The sequence below is a fragment of the Podarcis raffonei genome, chromosome 10 (genome assembly GCF_027172205.1).
Source record: "Podarcis raffonei isolate rPodRaf1 chromosome 10, rPodRaf1.pri, whole genome shotgun sequence".
NCBI lineage: Eukaryota > Metazoa > Chordata > Lepidosauria > Squamata > Lacertidae > Podarcis > Podarcis raffonei.
Genome location: NC_070611.1, coordinates 42,963,845 through 42,980,798, shown reverse-complemented (window position 1 = coordinate 42,980,798; position 16,954 = coordinate 42,963,845). Strand labels below are relative to the sequence as shown.

The 16,954-nt window shown below is 41.1% G+C and overlaps 1 protein-coding gene across 6 annotated transcripts in view; it reads right to left on the bottom strand.

Annotated features, from left to right (window-relative positions):
• Positions 1-16,954, bottom strand: part of ANO4 (anoctamin 4) — a 128,545-nt gene that overhangs the window by 48,910 nt on the left and 62,681 nt on the right. For all 6 annotated transcript variants that reach the window (XM_053405842.1, XM_053405843.1, XM_053405844.1 and 3 more), the window contains one exon: positions 159-259. In XM_053405842.1, coding sequence (XP_053261817.1) covers positions 159-259 — 101 coding nt within the window. Of the gene's footprint in view, positions 1-158; positions 260-16,954 lie in introns of those variants that run through there.

Sequence of the window (16,954 nt, the reverse complement as noted above, 5' to 3'; positions counted from 1 at the left end):
ATAGTGGCACTGCTATATACCACCTAAATTTAAAATTGAAACTGAGTCAAAATTGTAGCCCATTAAAAAGAAAATAACAATCATTTGCATTTCACTTTCATGGTTTACATTAGCTTTAAAAAACAGAATGGCAAGCCCAAAGATATAACTAGACCTACCTGAAAGGCATTCTTACATTCATAAGTTCTGCATATTTTCCCAGTACTTCCCAAGGGGCATGCAGCTTCACAAAGATGATATCGCTGTTTGATAATGATGACTGCAACAGAAAATGGGTTAAATGAAGACTTGGTCACAGAAATAATAAAGAATACGCACGCACACGCACGCGCACACACACACTTAGAGTGTTCCTAAATTAAAATACATTCAGGTAGAGATAAGGACATAGGCTGCAATCAGAACCTCACTTACCTGATCATAAGCCCCACAAAATTCAAGACGACTTACTGCTGATTAGACATGACAGGAATGTGTGATGTTATTCATACAAGAATGTACACCACACGATATTTCAGGACATCACACACAATAAGGCCAACAAATGAGGACTGCTTGACATGAACTGGGAGTATGGAAAAAGCCTTTGTTGGCACCACTGATAAAAGAGTAAAATAAAAATGTCATGGAAAAGAAGTGGGAAAACTGCATTTCTTGCAATTACTGTGCATAATACTTAAAAGTGGCACAGTGGCAGTATGTGTTCATATGAGGGCTGTAATAAAATGGCTGGCAGGGAAGCATTGCTCAATGAAATGTTCTCATGATTCTTAGCCATGCTATTTGCTATTGTCGAGAGAATACTGGATCTGCAAGAAATTGGTAGTGGCCGCTGTGCACTGGAAGAGCACACAAAATCTGTGCATAAGATCTGAGGTTCAGTTCCTGGCAAGGATCTCAGATGCTGCCACCAGTCAGAGAAAATACCACAGATTCATGTGTTCTGCACTCTCATATATTCAGTTGCTGTTGAAGTGGTTTGAATGTTTATAATGACACATACCTTGAAAATGGGGGAGGGGCTATCGCTCCCTTTGCTAATAGGGAAATCAACTTTTTCTTTTCCTGTGCATCTAAATTGAAGTCTTTCTTAATGTGAGAATTTCTATGTCTGCATGACACTGAATGAGTTTATAAAAGTGACTGTATCACAAAAGACAATAAACAATAAGAGCTGCTCAATCTTCTGTTATCTATGCTTTGGTAAACTCTAGGTTAGATTACTGCAATGTGTTATACATAAGGCTGGCTCTGAAGATGGTTTGGAAACTTCAGCTGGTGCAGAATTCGGCAAGATGGTTTGAGCATATTACAACGATCTGGGCCTGACTGCACTGGCTGCAAATTAGCTTCTGGGCCTAATTCAAAGTGCTAGTTTTGACCTATAAAGCCTTAAACAGCTCAGGACCACAATACCTCAAAACCCGCCTCTTTCTATATGAACCAACGCAGACTCTGTGATCATCATCTGAGGCGAGGCCCTTCCTTGTGTGCCTCCTCTATGAGGGGTCTGGGGGGTGGCAACATGAGAATGGGCCTTTTCTGTGGTGGCTCCCTGTTTCTGCAATGCTCTCCCCAGGGAGGTTTGTCTGGTGCCTTCATTACACATCTTTAAAGGTAAAGGTAAAGGGACCCCTGACCATTAGGTCCAGTCGTAACCGACTCTAGGGTTGCGGTACTCATCTCACTTTATTGGCCGAGGGAGCCGGCGTACAGCTTCCGGGTCATGTGGCCAGCATGACTAAGCCGCTTCTGGCAAACCAGAGCAGCGCACGAAAACGCCGTTTACCTTCCCGCCGGAGCAGTACCTATTTATCTACTTGCACTATGATGTGCTTTCGAACTGCTAGGTTGGCAGGAGCAGGGACTGAGCAACAGGAGCTCACCCCGTCGCGGGGATTCAAACCACTGACCTTCTGATCAGCAAGTCCTAGGCTCTGTGGTTTAACCCACAGCGCCACCCGCGTCCCTTACAGCGCCACCCGTGTCTTTAGGTATCAAGTAAAAGCATTCCTCTTCAACCAGGCCTTTGGCGGATTAATATTCTACAACCTTTTAAATGTGTTTGGGGGGGGGGTGTTATTTTGTTTTTGTTTTAACTATTTATTTTGTGTTGTTATCCTGTATTTTTATCATGTGAACTGCCTTGAGATCTTCTGATGAAGGGTGGTATATAAATCAACCAACCAACCAACCAAACAAACAAACGTAGTATAGATGTGATGCAACTGTTTTCCTTATATGAATATGAAGACAAGTAAATGCATTGCCCTCACAATGCAGGGGAGAAGCGGCATTATTTCTTCAAGATGTGTAGAATAAGATCATCTCATTGTAACACTATGTTCTTGTTCGCCATGTACACTACGAAGGATCAAAGGATTCTAAAATCCGGCCAGCAACAATATCTTCAGCAGAAAGGAATCCAGATAAATATATTTTACAAGCTTGCTCAAGTTCCTTGCTGTCTTTAACATTTTAAAGGTCAAGCAGCTTAGAGTGAAGAAAGTTACGAAGAACTTTTGCAACTTTCTTAAGAACTACAGTGGTACCTCAGGTTACAGATGCTTCAGGTTACATATGCTTTAGGTTACAGACTCCGCTAACCCAGAAATAGTACCTCAGGTTAAGAACTTTGCTTCAGGATGAGAACAGAAGCATGGCAGCGGGAGGCCCCATTAGCTAAAGTGGTACCTCAGGTTAAGAACAGTTTCAGGTTAAGAATGGACCTCCAGAACGAATCAAGTTCTTAACCTGAGGTACCACTGTATTTATTTCTTCATAAATGAATGTCTAATTCAAATGAAAGAAAATTGGGTGAAGTAAGTAATGAGGTGGGGTACGCGGGTGGCGCTGTGGGTTAAACCACAGAGCTCTAGGGCTTGCCGATCAGAAGGTCGGCAGTTCGAATCCCTGTGATGGGGTGAGCTCCCATGTTTGTTCCCTGCTCCTGCCAATCTAGCCGTTCAAAAGCATGTCAAAGTGCAAGTAGATAAATAGGTACCGCTCTGGCGGGAAGGTAAACAGTGTTTCCGTGCGCTGCTCTGGTTTGCTAGAAGTGACTTAGTCATGCTGGCCACATGACCCAGAAGCTGGACGCCAGCTCCCTCGGCCAATAAAGCAAGATGAGTGCCGCAATCCCAGAGTCGGCCACGACTGGACCTAATGGTCAGGGGTCCCTTTACCTTTAACTAACAAGGTAAACAGCAGAAGCTGGGGAGGACAGCTTCCTGCCTCCCCCAACTCCTGGATTCATTGAATTCCAAACCTCCAGCACCCTTCCTCACCCCAAAACACCAAATTTCAGAGCCTTTTCCCTGGATACCATCAGCAGGAGGAGCAGAGACAGTAGCTGATGTTGGCTTGTGTGGGACTACTCTCTCCATCCACTGATAGAGGCAAGAAAAGAGGACATCAGATCCCAACCTTGCCTCGCCTGACACCAACATCAGGCGTGTTGGAATGTAGCAGTAGGTAGTATCTCTGATTAACTCTTTCTAGAACACAGTTGTACTTTCTTTCAGATGCTGCCTATACCTCATGGTTCAATGTCATTGTTATATAAGCAACTTCAATGTATTTTCAGGCCTTGGCAATATATCATCATCAAGCATGCGTTGTTCAAGTAAATTGGCATTAAAAAGCGAGATCTGCAACAAAATGCTGTAGTGTGGAGTGCACCTGTTCAGGCAGGCAATCATGTCCTCCTCCATGGTACTCCCATCTGTAGAATTAATTCTAGACTTTAAAAAAAAGTAAACTGTAGCTGTTCAGAAGAACTGCTGGCCCAAAACATTTTCCAGGAAATAAGTTGACCAATTTGTATCTTCTAAAACCTATGGCACCCCTTTCATCAATAGGCAATCACAAACAGGATAAACACCTCACTGGATAAAACCATCATCACAGTATTTTATTATTATAACAGTTGCAGAGATGTAGGATGCTGAAGGGACTGAAATGATGCTCATGTATTAGTTTCTGGAGTCTTCAGGAGATGCACATTGGTGAAATTAATTATCCACTTCACCTGCAATATTCCTACAGCATATGCAAGGCACACAGAAGAGAAACTATAATAAAGTCTTTCTGCAACTACAATAAAGTCTACGCAAATTTATATTAAAACTGAGACACTGCATTGGTTTTTTGTACCTGTACATTCTAGCTATTATTTACAGGTATAGGCGTTCTTCTTCTGTTAAACTAAAACCATGTATTTGTTTCCTCTAGTATTTTAGGCATGAGCTCTGCCAAAAGCAGGGTATTCCATAGGTGGGAACAGGTCACTGAGCACACTCCTTCATTCACGTTTGATTTATTGAGGCTACAAATAGGCAAGTGCTCTCAGCATATTCTGGTGATCATGATGGAGCACAGGTGAAAAGTAGGTAGCAGCCAAGTCACTTCAGTCTGGGTCAAGAGATAGGGTGCTGCACTCTGCATATAAGCTTACAAACCATCTTCAAAGATAAGCGTCTATTACTTATAACCAGAAGCGTACCTAGGCTCCTTTGCAGCCTTGGCAAGGAGCTGTATAGGCGTGGAGAGGCCCGATTTTTGCACCCCCCTGGGCCTGCGCCCTTGGAAGGCCTGCGCATGGCAATCCCTACGTGCTTATAAGAAACAGCTCCCCACACCACACAAGAAAGAACCACATTCTTCTCATCACTGCAACAATGAGATTTTTGCACTTTTCAAAAACCACATAAAATTTCAGCTCTGCGCCAGTTAAAACTGCAGTGCTCACAATAGATTTATGAACTTCAGATAGGAATTTTTTTCTCCTGTTCCTTATAAGACTAAAACAAGTTGTACCAAGGAAAGGTTTTTATCAACAGTATATTTCATCATACTTTCTCTTAAAATAACAAAAATAAAAAAAGGTTTTGTCACACTCAAATGACACTCCCACTTAAGCAGCAGTTAAATTATGCAGTCAAGAAGAGGAAAATAGTCTTGGGTTGCTTATAAGACCTGAAAATATTCAGGCTTAGAAAACAACTGTTGGGTGTGGGGAAACGCATTTTCCAAATATATTTTACAAATTGATTTTACAAGTTATCCTATCAATATGTGGAGTTATCTTATTGGTAAAGTATTATTTTGAAGTTTGAAGCTGAGATATTTTATTAGCCTATAATCTGAATAAATAGTTTGCAATCCACAGGACTTAAGTCCTATGGAACACAGTGGAGCTTCTGAGAAAGCATGCATAGGATCTAACTGTTAAGCAAGCCGAGAAATCTAATAGCTGAAATAAATAATTCAGCTTTAAGTACGACTTTAAAAAACCCCCAAAACAACAAATTCTTAGTACACAAAATTGTGGAGGAAAAAACTGAGAACATATTTGCAATATCTGCTAATGTATCAAGGGAAGTCTGTGGGGGCTTCAGATACTGAGTGAATATTTCCATTTGGTAAGCTACCCCAATTTCTGTCTGCCTCCACACCTATGTTACCTTATCATCCTTTCAGCTCATTGAGTCTATTTTTCCACTTTTGCAAAAAGCTAAGACTCCTGAAATCTCCTGTGGAGATTCCCCAGAGTCGTCTGCGACTGGACCTAACAGTCAGGGGGTACTTTTACCTTTTAAGACTCCTGAAATCCCCTGTGGATATTCCCCATGTCCTTACATCTCACTCCTGAGAAAGAAAAAGTGTTTCCATTTTCCCACCTTATCCCAGTCTTCCTTTTAGAAACTACAGACTGCTGCAATAGAAGAAAAAGAGCCTAAGAGTCATTGGTTCCATCCAGTTAAGTGTAATTGGTTCCATCCAGTTAAGTGTAATCATAGTGGCCACATGACCTAGAAGTCCAGAAGCATCCCATTCCATTTCGTATTGTCTCTATAAAGCTACAACCATCAACCTCACTGCTACCAGAGTGTGGCTGCACTCTGCTATGTGGCTTTTCACTAGTTTGGGCAGGTAAAAAAGAGGAGAGGGCTTCTGTGCCTGCTGTGTAGGAGAGGGAATTTCAGCAACAAGTGAAATTCTAATGCATCTGCTGCACTTTCAACTTCCTGTTTTGCATCTAGCCACCATAGTTCATCGCTGTCAGTCCTTTATAAAAACTGAATCTCCTCCCCTGCTAAATTCTGTAAGAAAACCCTAAATAAATTGGACTGACAAAGGTCGCAAATTGTGTAAATGTATGCAATGCCTTCTGCATTATACTGGGATAATTTGGATTCTTTAGTTGTATAGTATGAGGTTTTAAATTCAAAGCCTGGGTTGCCAGCATATCATTATGCATCCAAGTAAAAAACAAAATACTTTTGCTTCATGAAATTAACATCTTTGAGGCTTTGAGCACTGCCATAACAGTGACTTGCTGTAACAAAGCATCTTTAAAGACACAAAGATCAAAACAGACAACATTTAGTCAGTTCTTCAAAGAATGTTCACTTTAGAAACCATGAAATTCATCTTTTAGAACATGAGAAGTGAATAAAACATCAAAGCAAAACAAATTAAGATATATTTGCTATGGCTCTTGAGAACAAAAATAAATAAATCACATGACTTGTTTTAGTATAGTACAATTGCTAGCAAACTGTCAAGTGTCTGTTGCTGTGAAAGTTGCACAGAACATTCTGCCTCACCCACGTTTCATTGCAAGCAGATTTGATTATTGCAATAGAAAAGTTTAACAAAACAAGATTCTGATGGGTACACATTTATTTCTTCTCTAGAGGCTCAGTCCCTCTAACAATTTGCAGGTTCACCACATACACATGGAAGTGTGCAAGTCCTTATTATGTAGCTTGCAGGACCGTGGCTTCAGAAGGAACTACATTATAGGGTTCTTTATATTTAGCTTTCTCAATTTAGTTTTTCCATGTGCCCCACCCCCAGAATTTAACTAATGGACCATGCAATGCAATGCTTAGAAAATCCCTATGGTTTAGAAACATATTGTTGTAGAACTACAGATGTTGCAACTTGGGACAAACTAAAATATTTGGTGCCATTCCCCTTCTCATAATCCACATGTGCAGACTTCTAGAAAGAAGCTGATATATGGCACTGCACATTCCACACATGGTATGTCTCCTTCTGGCAACTCCTGCAAGCCAAGCTGGTGCCAAATGTATTGCTCTGCTTTCCTTTGGACCACATCAGAGAGGCCAAGAGTGGGGTCTTGTTATCTGGGCAGCCCAGGACCTCCATAGACACTGCCCAGGCTAGGCTTGCACCATGAGGTGGTCACTTCAATGCTGCAAACTGCACATGCATTTCTATGATGTTCTCCGTTTGCTATCCTTGCAAAGTGTTCAAGCCTGGGTTCTTTAAAATCTCAGATGACAAATTTGAATGTATCTACACATACTTATCAGACAGATCATAAACAAAAAGTTTGTTAATTGACTGCCACCCCAACATAAAAACCCAAACACTATCTAGTGGGCTAGCAAGCTAATTTTAGGGAATGGGCATGCTCTTATCCACAAGAGAGATGGAGGACACAATCAGTTTTAACAGCACCAGACACTGGTTGCAAGTCCACAGGTTGCAAGAAGATTCAGTTGTGCAACATGCCTAATGGATAAGCAACGTCAGAGAAGATTGACAAGTGCACACACATCTCTTTGGCAGGTACACATACATGGAACATCACATATGCATATTTGTGGTAGATACAGAGTATTTTTTTAAAATTATATGCCTCAACCCTTTTACTGCTTTTCTTGGCACCGTAGCACAGAATTTACCTAAAGCAGAAATTTTAAATTTATAGGACAAAGTAGGCAACCACTTTAGGGCATTTTATGGTTGCTTCTATCTTTGTTTTCAAAGACATCTTAATTCATGGAGGAAAAATACCATTTAGAAGGGTTTGAAGTATACAGGAATATAATTAGTGTAATAGATTCATGCCTCTGGAAATGGATGTTAAAATAGTTCATCGTGCTGCAGGGAGCTGTAGACACTGATGTAATTAGGTAAAGCATGTTCCCAGCAGGGACATGTTGAACTACAAAAGCTATAGTTGGCATTGGGATGGCTTCCACTTTCCAGAGATAGAGGGGCTTTTAGTCCCACATCCTCAAGGGAGGCACACTTCTGACTCCCCTCCCTCCAACCATAGCAACTCCATACATGATAATTTCAAAAGTAGTTTATCAAGCTGGGCAGGTGTCTGCTGATATGATAAAAAAATATTCAGAAGACCCATTGGTCTCTCAGTCGCTTTCAGTACCACCAACCATGGTATTCTTCTGGAACAGCTATCCGAGTTGCAAGTTTGTGGCACTGCTTTGTGGTGGCCATTTTGAGAGGGTGGTACTTAGTACTGTTCAGCCCCATGGAGACTCTATGTGAGGTTCCACAGGGTTTGATTTTGTCAGGAGTGGCACCCCACTTGTGGGATGTTCTGCCCAGGGAGGCATGCTTGGTGCCATCTTTATTTTTAAGCACCAGGCAAGGACTTTTCTTTTGGGGGCCCTTCATTTGAAGGGTGGCATTGTGGCCTCTTTTGGGTGGGAAGAAATGGCATTCCTCAGAAGATTCAAGGAAGAGTGAGATAAAGTTGTGAAAGATCACAGACAACTGCATTCTAATGCCTCATTTTTGGCTGACAAGTCATTGTGAAGTCTATGAAAAGGATAGCTGGCAGTGAACCCTCACCTGCTCAATAGGTATTCATTAGTTTGTATCTCATTATTGAAACAAGGACTTTATTAAATCCCATAAGGGACTACTTACATTTACTCTGTTAATGGATTTGCATTTCAAACTAGAAGAAACCTTTGCCTAGGGCGACTGATCTTTGGATGTCTTCTAAAAGTTAAGCCCTCATGGATTACCTGCCACTTCACAAGATGAAAATCTCAAAGGTAATTAAAGAACAAATGTCTGGGAGGACTTCAGCTCATCCTGGAAATATCTGCTTCTCAAGCCCATCGCAGAAGGCAATTTCCCCCCTGTTGCTTACATCAGGCCAACAGTAACCCCACCTTAGTAACCCTGCCTCAAAAGTCTGATGTTTTGCTGATGGTTTACCATTTTGTTCTACCCCCCCAGCAAATCGTTGCCAGGCTAGCCTCCAGAGAAAGTTGGCTGGTATTATTTCCACCCTTGCTGAATTCATGATTTTATGAGTTCGCTCAAATTATAACCCTTCACTGAATATAGAGGTTATGGGGTGGTCTGTTCCCCAGTTTAACACAAACTAGCTCTGTGAAATAACATGGAACGTGCCTTATTGTGTATAATAACAATTCATTCTTGTTGTCTTCTCCCACAGTGTTAGAACTGTAAGAATATAAAAGCCCTGCTGGATCAGACACCCAAGTTTCCCAAGGACCATTTGGTGAGAGACTTAGTCAAAATCTTTTCAAAGTCCAAATATATAATGTCTACTGGATAATTCCCATCCAGATGCTTGTTCCCACTCTGAAATAACACTAAAAGGTCAGTGAAACAGGACTTACCATTGCAGAAACCATGTTTATTCTTTTTCTATAGATTTTATGTATAGGCTTTTCCTATATGCTTAAACATGCTTTCCACCAATTTACTAGCCTCTAATTCCCAGGATCCCATTTTAGAGAAAGATATAGCCTTTAAAGAAAGATATAGCCTTTTACGTATGCCTATTAAAGTCAATGTCACAGTGGTGTGTGCAAAACTGATGTCAGGGATTGGCAGGGCTCTGAGGAGTGGGTGGAAGAGGTTGCGGGGCCAGAAGCTGATCCGGGGGAAGGGGTTGGCGATTTATGGGGTTTTGTGCCTCCTACAAGGCAGGGGGCAGCGCTGGAGGTTAGGGGGGAATTGGAGCAATTGGAGAAGGGGGAAGAGGTGCAGGAGGCAGGGCAGGGACTAGGAGGAGGATGCTCCAGGAGCTAATGCAGAGACATTCTACTGTCCTCCAGGACCAGGAAGGACTTGAAGAGTCAGGCACAGCAACAACTTCAGTGGAGAGGTCACAGGTTGCTTGCGCTTGGACCGTCAGATGAGGGTACTTAAGTTTGGTGTAGGTGTGGCCACCCATTGCTCCAACAGTCCAGCTTGAAGTACAAGCCTGGGGAGGGGTATCAGCTACCTAGCCACCAGAAGTGTGTGTGTGCATGTTTAGTGCACCTCTGAAGCTACTGTAGGTTGGTGCTTTGTCAATAAAGAATTAACCTGCCAGATGTTTATGCGCTCAGGATAATGATGGAGGATTTATCTGCAACTTCTTCTACACTACACCAGCCAGTGTGGTGTAGTGGTTAAGAGTGGTAGTCTCGTAATCTGGGGAACCGGGTTCACGTCTCCGCTCCTCCACATGCAGCTGCTGGGTGACCTTGGGCCAGTCACACTTCTTTGAAGTCTCTTAGCCCCACTCACCTCACAGAGTGTTTGTTGTGGGGGAGGAAGGGAAAGGAGAATGTTAGCCGCTTTGAGACTCCTTAAAGAGAGTGAAAGGCGGGATATCAAATACAAACTCTTCTTCTTCTTCTTCTTCTTCTTCTTCTTCTTCTTCTTCTTCTTCTTCTTCTTCTTTTTGGAGCACTTGCAAAGTCCTTTGAAGTCTCTGAATTGTGCACAAGGAATGCTCATAATCCCCAATGGCAAGCAGAGGGGTGTTCATCCATCCCTTGTATCTATTTGGGAACAAGCTTTCTGCCTTCTGTCTGGAGTGTCACTATCACCAAAACTCCAAAATAGAATGAGGAGGGATGTGCCTTTCAAATTTGGATGAGTATCTAATAGTTTAAAATATCTAAACATGCAGGGTGAAATCACACTGACCCTTTGAAGTCAATGCCAGAGACACCATTATCTGAACAGAAGGAATTTTGTAGAGGAGTTCAACAAGCTGCATGTTATTAAACAAATGTGAAGAAGTATGTAAAACATAAATAGGATGATTTAGCCAGTTTCTTAGTGGCCGCCTCCTTTCTCTAAAATGTTTTTAATTGTGTCCAATGTGAGCAAAAAAAGTGCTAACTAGAAGTCAGTGATATGAGCAGTGGCAGAGCTTCATGCTCTGGCACTGGGGGGCGGAGAGCAGGCGGGGGCCAGGCTGGCGAGCATCCCGGGGGCATGGCGGGCCGCCTGAGGGGGCGTGGCGCCCAGCGTGGGCGGGGGCAGCCGCAATGGCACCCCACCGGGATCCCGCTGCCGGGGGTGGTGTGCTCCCCCGCACTCCTCTTCCTCTGCCAGTGGATATGAGAATTATTTAAGAAAAGCAACACAAGAAATGCTAAGAGTGGCATCGGTGACTCAATGTTTATTCCTTCCCTGTGGCTCATTTCACATTTGCAGAGTTTACAATATTTTTTTTTTCTAACTGCCAGCTTTGCAAACGAAACTTAGATTCAGAATATCAACTTACTCTTTCCAACAATCATTTCAATGCTGCATTAAGTATGCTATGGCTAAAACATCAACAATAATTCTGCCATCTGGTGTGTGAAGTACAATGAAATGGGACACATCTACCCCCAGCGTTCAGCCTGGACACTGAGATCCAGCTCCGAGGGCCTTCTGATGGTTCCCTCACTGAGAGAAGCCAAGTTACAGGGAACCAGGCAGAGGGCCTTCTTGGTGGTGGCACCCACCCTGTGGAATGCCCTCCTACCAGATATCAAGGAAATAAACAACTACCTGACTTTTAGAAGACATTTTTAAGTTTTATTCTGTTTAATATTCTGTTGGGAGCCACCCAGAGTGGCTAGGGAAACCCAGCCAGATGGGAGAGCTATTATTATTATTATTATTATTATTATTATTATTATTATTATTATCATCAACATTATCATCATCATAACTGCCTTGGCTTCTGCAGGGTTAACAAGAGGATTAAGTAGCTTGTTACAAAAGCAAGGAAGTGGGTTTAATGTGGCAAAATAAAGTGAGCAAACCTTTTCACAAAATCATTTTCTTCAGTGTAATCATATGTAAAGGTATGTTGTTGTTGTTGTTGTTGTTGTTGTTGTTGTTGTTAATATTATCCTTAACTAGTATTTATAGCCTCTCTCTTCCCTTTGGTGGACTGTTATCAGGAATCACTCAAGGATGTGCACTTGTTACATCTGTAATTTTTCCTTCCATTCATCACATTAACATGAGTTAAAGCTAAGATATTGCTGAAATTATGAGAAATGGCTCAATACAAAGAATGAGAGGAGAAATTCTGTTCCTCAGTAACCCAGACCCTTGAAAAACAAAACACAAATTGTTTTGGTGAACATTATCCTACTTCAAGATGAACTCCAATGAATCTCAGGATAGTAAAATATCCCAAAACAAAGCCATGTGTGTTGTGTCATAAGAAAAACACTCAGGTCTGCTTCCCTGAATCTGTTTTTTTTTTAGCCAATGCATTTTTTTTTATCCCAATACATTAGTACTAGCTGGGACAAATAAAAATTCTTGTGTCAAAATTTATTATGTTTCTTGGGATGTTTCCTGTCTTAGGCTTTGTTTTAAAAATCCAATTCTGTCCCCACTTACACATACGATGCAATTGCATCTTGCACTGGGGTTACATTATGGGAATGGCATGTGTATGCAAAAATGTGTATACTCAAACCATCCTCTTGGAACTACCCTCGCTTTAGCAATCGTACCTTTCAGGGCCAGCACACCAAATAGGTCTTCCCACTTAAGCTTATAAGCTCTCTGCAATGCTTACCGGGCTCTGGGAGACTCTCATGAGACCTTGCAGGGCCACGTGAGTTGTCACGAGACCCTCCCAGAGCCCATGCGAAAGCTTCCTGGAGTCCAGTAAGCAAGTCTGAGAGCTTAAAAGCTTATGCCACACCAGGAAAACCCTGCCCCAAAAGAGCTTTCAAGCTTCTGCCTTCTTTGCATTAAATTTGTGTGATTTCAACCAACCACGTAAAATTGAAATCACACATGTTAAATGCATGTAAGCTGCAGTCATAACTGTACATCTCTTGATCAGTTTTTTTAAGCCTAAAGCTTAAGTGAAAAAGAATGGATTTTCAAAAGACTTTTGAAAGAATGACTGGAACATATAAGCACAAAATATGCAACATATCCCAGATCTCATATTTATTTAAAAAATCATGCACTGTTCAAATCCTTCCAGGCATATCTTTTCATTTTTCAGCTGAAATAAATTTCATTTGAAACTATTTGCTCTCTGCTATTCATGCTAAGGTGAATTTCTCTTTTGTTTCTAGCTTTTAAATACATTCTGAGCATTTGCCCTGGCAATGTAAAATTTCTCTTTGAGCAATTCATCTGCACGATCTGAGTTCTACTAATAGCGAATTTAGTCTTTGAGTGCCCTATCTAGCCAAAAGAATACCATCCGCACACAATACTTGGGCAGAATGTCAAGGTTAGCAAAAGTACAATGTTTAGAAAGAAAATGCTAAGTGGGCTAAAACCCTGCTAAACAGGCCACAGGCATGCACCTGTAATACACACTATTCTATAAGAGAGCCAGTGTGGTGTAGCGGTTAAGAGCAGTGGACTCATAATCTGGTGAACCGGGTTCGCTTCCCTGCTCCTCCGCATGCAGCTGCTGGGTGACCTTGGGCCAGTCACACTTCTCTGAAGTCTCTCAGCCCCACTCACCTCACAGAGTGTTTGTTGTGGGGGAGGAAGGGAAAGGAGATTGTTAGCCGCTTTGAGACTCCTTAGGGTAGTGATAAAGTGGGATATCAAGTCCAAACTCTATAGGCTCTATTCTATCCCTGGCATCTTCGAGCAAGACTAGAATAGGCTTCCGCCTGAAACCATTGGAAATCCACTGCTAGTCAAGACAGGTGGTCCTGACCTAGGTGGACCAATTATCTGTCTTGGTATAAGGTAGCTCACCATGTTAGAAGCATGAACAATATTTATAGCAAGTAATCTAATTCATCCTGCTCAACAAACAATGGATGCAATCCACAAATGATTTAAGTGTGTTTTAATCTCACTGAACTAAATTAATAACAACACTTAACACTGCCATAGTGCCTTCAAGTGTTCAAAGTACTTCACTTTTTCTCCCCCCCTTTTAATTAAACATTATTATAGTTTTCAGCATAACATGGGAAGAAAAAACAAAATACAAATCAAAAGTACATTAAAAATTCTGTTGAACCATTGGGTCTTATTAGGAAAATCAAGTATATACTGGGATAAAATGTCCTTTAACCAACTTGCAGTTTATATAACAAACAGAACTTTAACAACTCAAGAGAGCAAAAAACCATAACACATTTTAGAAACATATTCTCTACATCTACCACACTAAATAGGATCTATCCAATTCCTCATATATAAATCTGGCCTTTGACCTTGCTTACTCCTTAAATCAGTCAATTTTGCCATAGTAGCATATTTCCACAGTTTTTCATACCAGTTTTTCATATCAGTTACAGACAGTATGCATGGCTGGCTCCTCCTCTTAGCACATGCAATCCGAGCAGCTGTTATCATATATTAATTAATTCTTTATGTTGTGGTCTTACTGATTCCTTCCCATAGTTCAACAAGAAATATGTGTGTGACAAGGAATTTCATACCCTAATATTTTAATTATAATCTTCTTCCTTTCTTTTTCTTTTGCCATATTTCATTCCCACTACATGTGATATAAATCCTCAATTCTTTCTGCATTTCCAGCATCTTGATGAGTAGTCCTTATTAATTTCCCTGTATTCTAACAGGTGTCATATACCACCTACTCACCAATTTACAGCAATTTTCTTTTATTGTCATGTGTAGTACTTCATGTGTAGTACCAGCTATAATATGAGCAATCCTAAAAGGCAAGTGGGTATTATTATCTCTATTACGGAAAAACTTATGTTTGGCGAGAGTAACTTTTCTAGTGAGTTTGTGCCATGGGTGAAATTCTACATTATTTTTGGGTCCATTTATCTGGAAAGGTTTAAACAAATGACAACTCTATATGTAGGTGCTCATATGATCACCTTTTAAGAGCCGATCAGTAAGTGCCTCTCTGAAAAAAGGCTTTTACGTGCACTTAATTCTCTGGACTGTTCCCAGTTTGTCTAAGTCATATTTCATATTGATCTTTTTCCCCAGGCTACATTTTGCAAATCATCTTTTTATTTGCAAGCCAAAACATTATGAAAAAAGGATATGGCTGAAAATGACTTCCTTTCCCAATAATTCACTCCAGCTATAATCAAAGCAACTACCCTGGGAAATAGTGGCACGGCTGTGGCAGAACCAGCACTGTCCTGAAGCATTCTCAGTAGCGTAGTAGAGAGGTAAAGTGTAAGAGTGCGGCTTGAGGACCTTTTTTCCAGAGCAGGAGTCATGCCATCATCTGCCAAAGTGCCAGGACAGACCTTGCAAGTGAAAGAGGCAATAACAAAACTTCTAAGTTTACTATGTTTGCAGCATAGAGCATCTGCCCTCCAGATGTTGCAGAACTACAACTCCCATCAGCTCCAGAAAGCATGGTCAAGGGCCAGAGAATGATACCAAACACTATTCTATGGTAAGGTAAAAGGGTAAAGGACCCCAGGACGATTAAGTCCAGTCAAAGGCAACTATGCGATGTGGCGCTCCTCTCACTTTTCAGGCTGAGGGAGCCAGGAGACAGCTTTCCAAGTCACGACTAAACCGCTTCTGGCGCAATGGAGGACTGTGATGAGTGCCAGAGAGCACAGAAACACTGTTTACCTTCCTGCCACCTATTTATATACTTGCACTATTCTATGACTGCCAGCTCATCCTAATACATAGGTTATTTTGCTATGTACTCTGTGTATCTGCATGTGTGCAAAATAGATTGGTTAACTTTTTGGACACTTGCTTGGGAGTGTGACTTTTGGGACTCTTGTGTTCAATTCCTGCACTTCAATAGTGCCTCTACATCGCTGAGTTTCTTCAAAACATTCTAGCAGCGCTGAGTAAGGAGGAAACTAGAGCTGGTACAGAACATGGCTGCCTGAGAAATTCTCCACTAGACTCCTTGGTGGGACTGCTAGACAATCAGATCCTATTACATTTCTGGGCACAGTCGAAACAGCTGGTTTGGCTTTTGAAACAGTATGATCTAAGGTGGGGTGCAACAGCAGTATTACCAACATATAAACATATGGTTTTTCAAAAAGCGAGTAAGAAACAAGTACTCAAACACATGTTTGGCTTAAAGGTGAGTTTCAGATTGCAAAAGTTTGAAGACTATCCTATGCTAAATGGTTTGGATACTGGTCATTTGGACGAGTATCTACAGCTATCTGAACCTGGACATCTTTTAACATTAGCTCTGAAGGCATTTTCATGTGCCTGCCTTTAATATGCTTTGATGCTTATAACTGTTGCTGTTAGCAAAGTTACTGTAATTCTGTATATTGAATGCTGCCTTGATGTATTTTACTGAAAAGTCCAGTCTACAAATATCTAATTAAATGAATAAGTAAATAAAAAAAATCAGATCTATTAGTGCATTAGAGAACCTGACACCCTAACAGAGCTCAAAGGTTCCTATTCTGTGGAAATCCCTTTTTCTTCTTCTTCTAGCCAACAGACTTACTTACACACAGATAACAGTGTTTTACTGAGATCCACAACAGTGCTCAAAATCCACATTAAAACAACAAAACCTCATTTTGATCATCCTGAAGTTTAGAAATGTTGAGCGATGCCGAACTACAAAAGAAGTCACACACCAAATCAAATGGAATAAATGAGAAATAAAGCTGGATATCAGTGAGACAATAAAATGAAAGGAAGTGAATAATGAAATGTCACGAGTTTTGGTTGAGATGTATATGTTGCACAGTAGAAGAACATTAGCTTGAGAAAGGACCATTCCAATAAAAAATGCACCCTAGCTTCAGAAACAGTATTGCTTTTAACCTTCTATCATTGCAGTCAATACTGCATAGCAGTGTATTATTTCATTATAACTTGCAGACACAAAAGCCTGTTCCAATAGTCTTCAAGTGGAATTGTTTAACAATGCGTATTTCAGCAGTGAAGACTCTGGGTTGTAAAAACTGAGAAACAATAT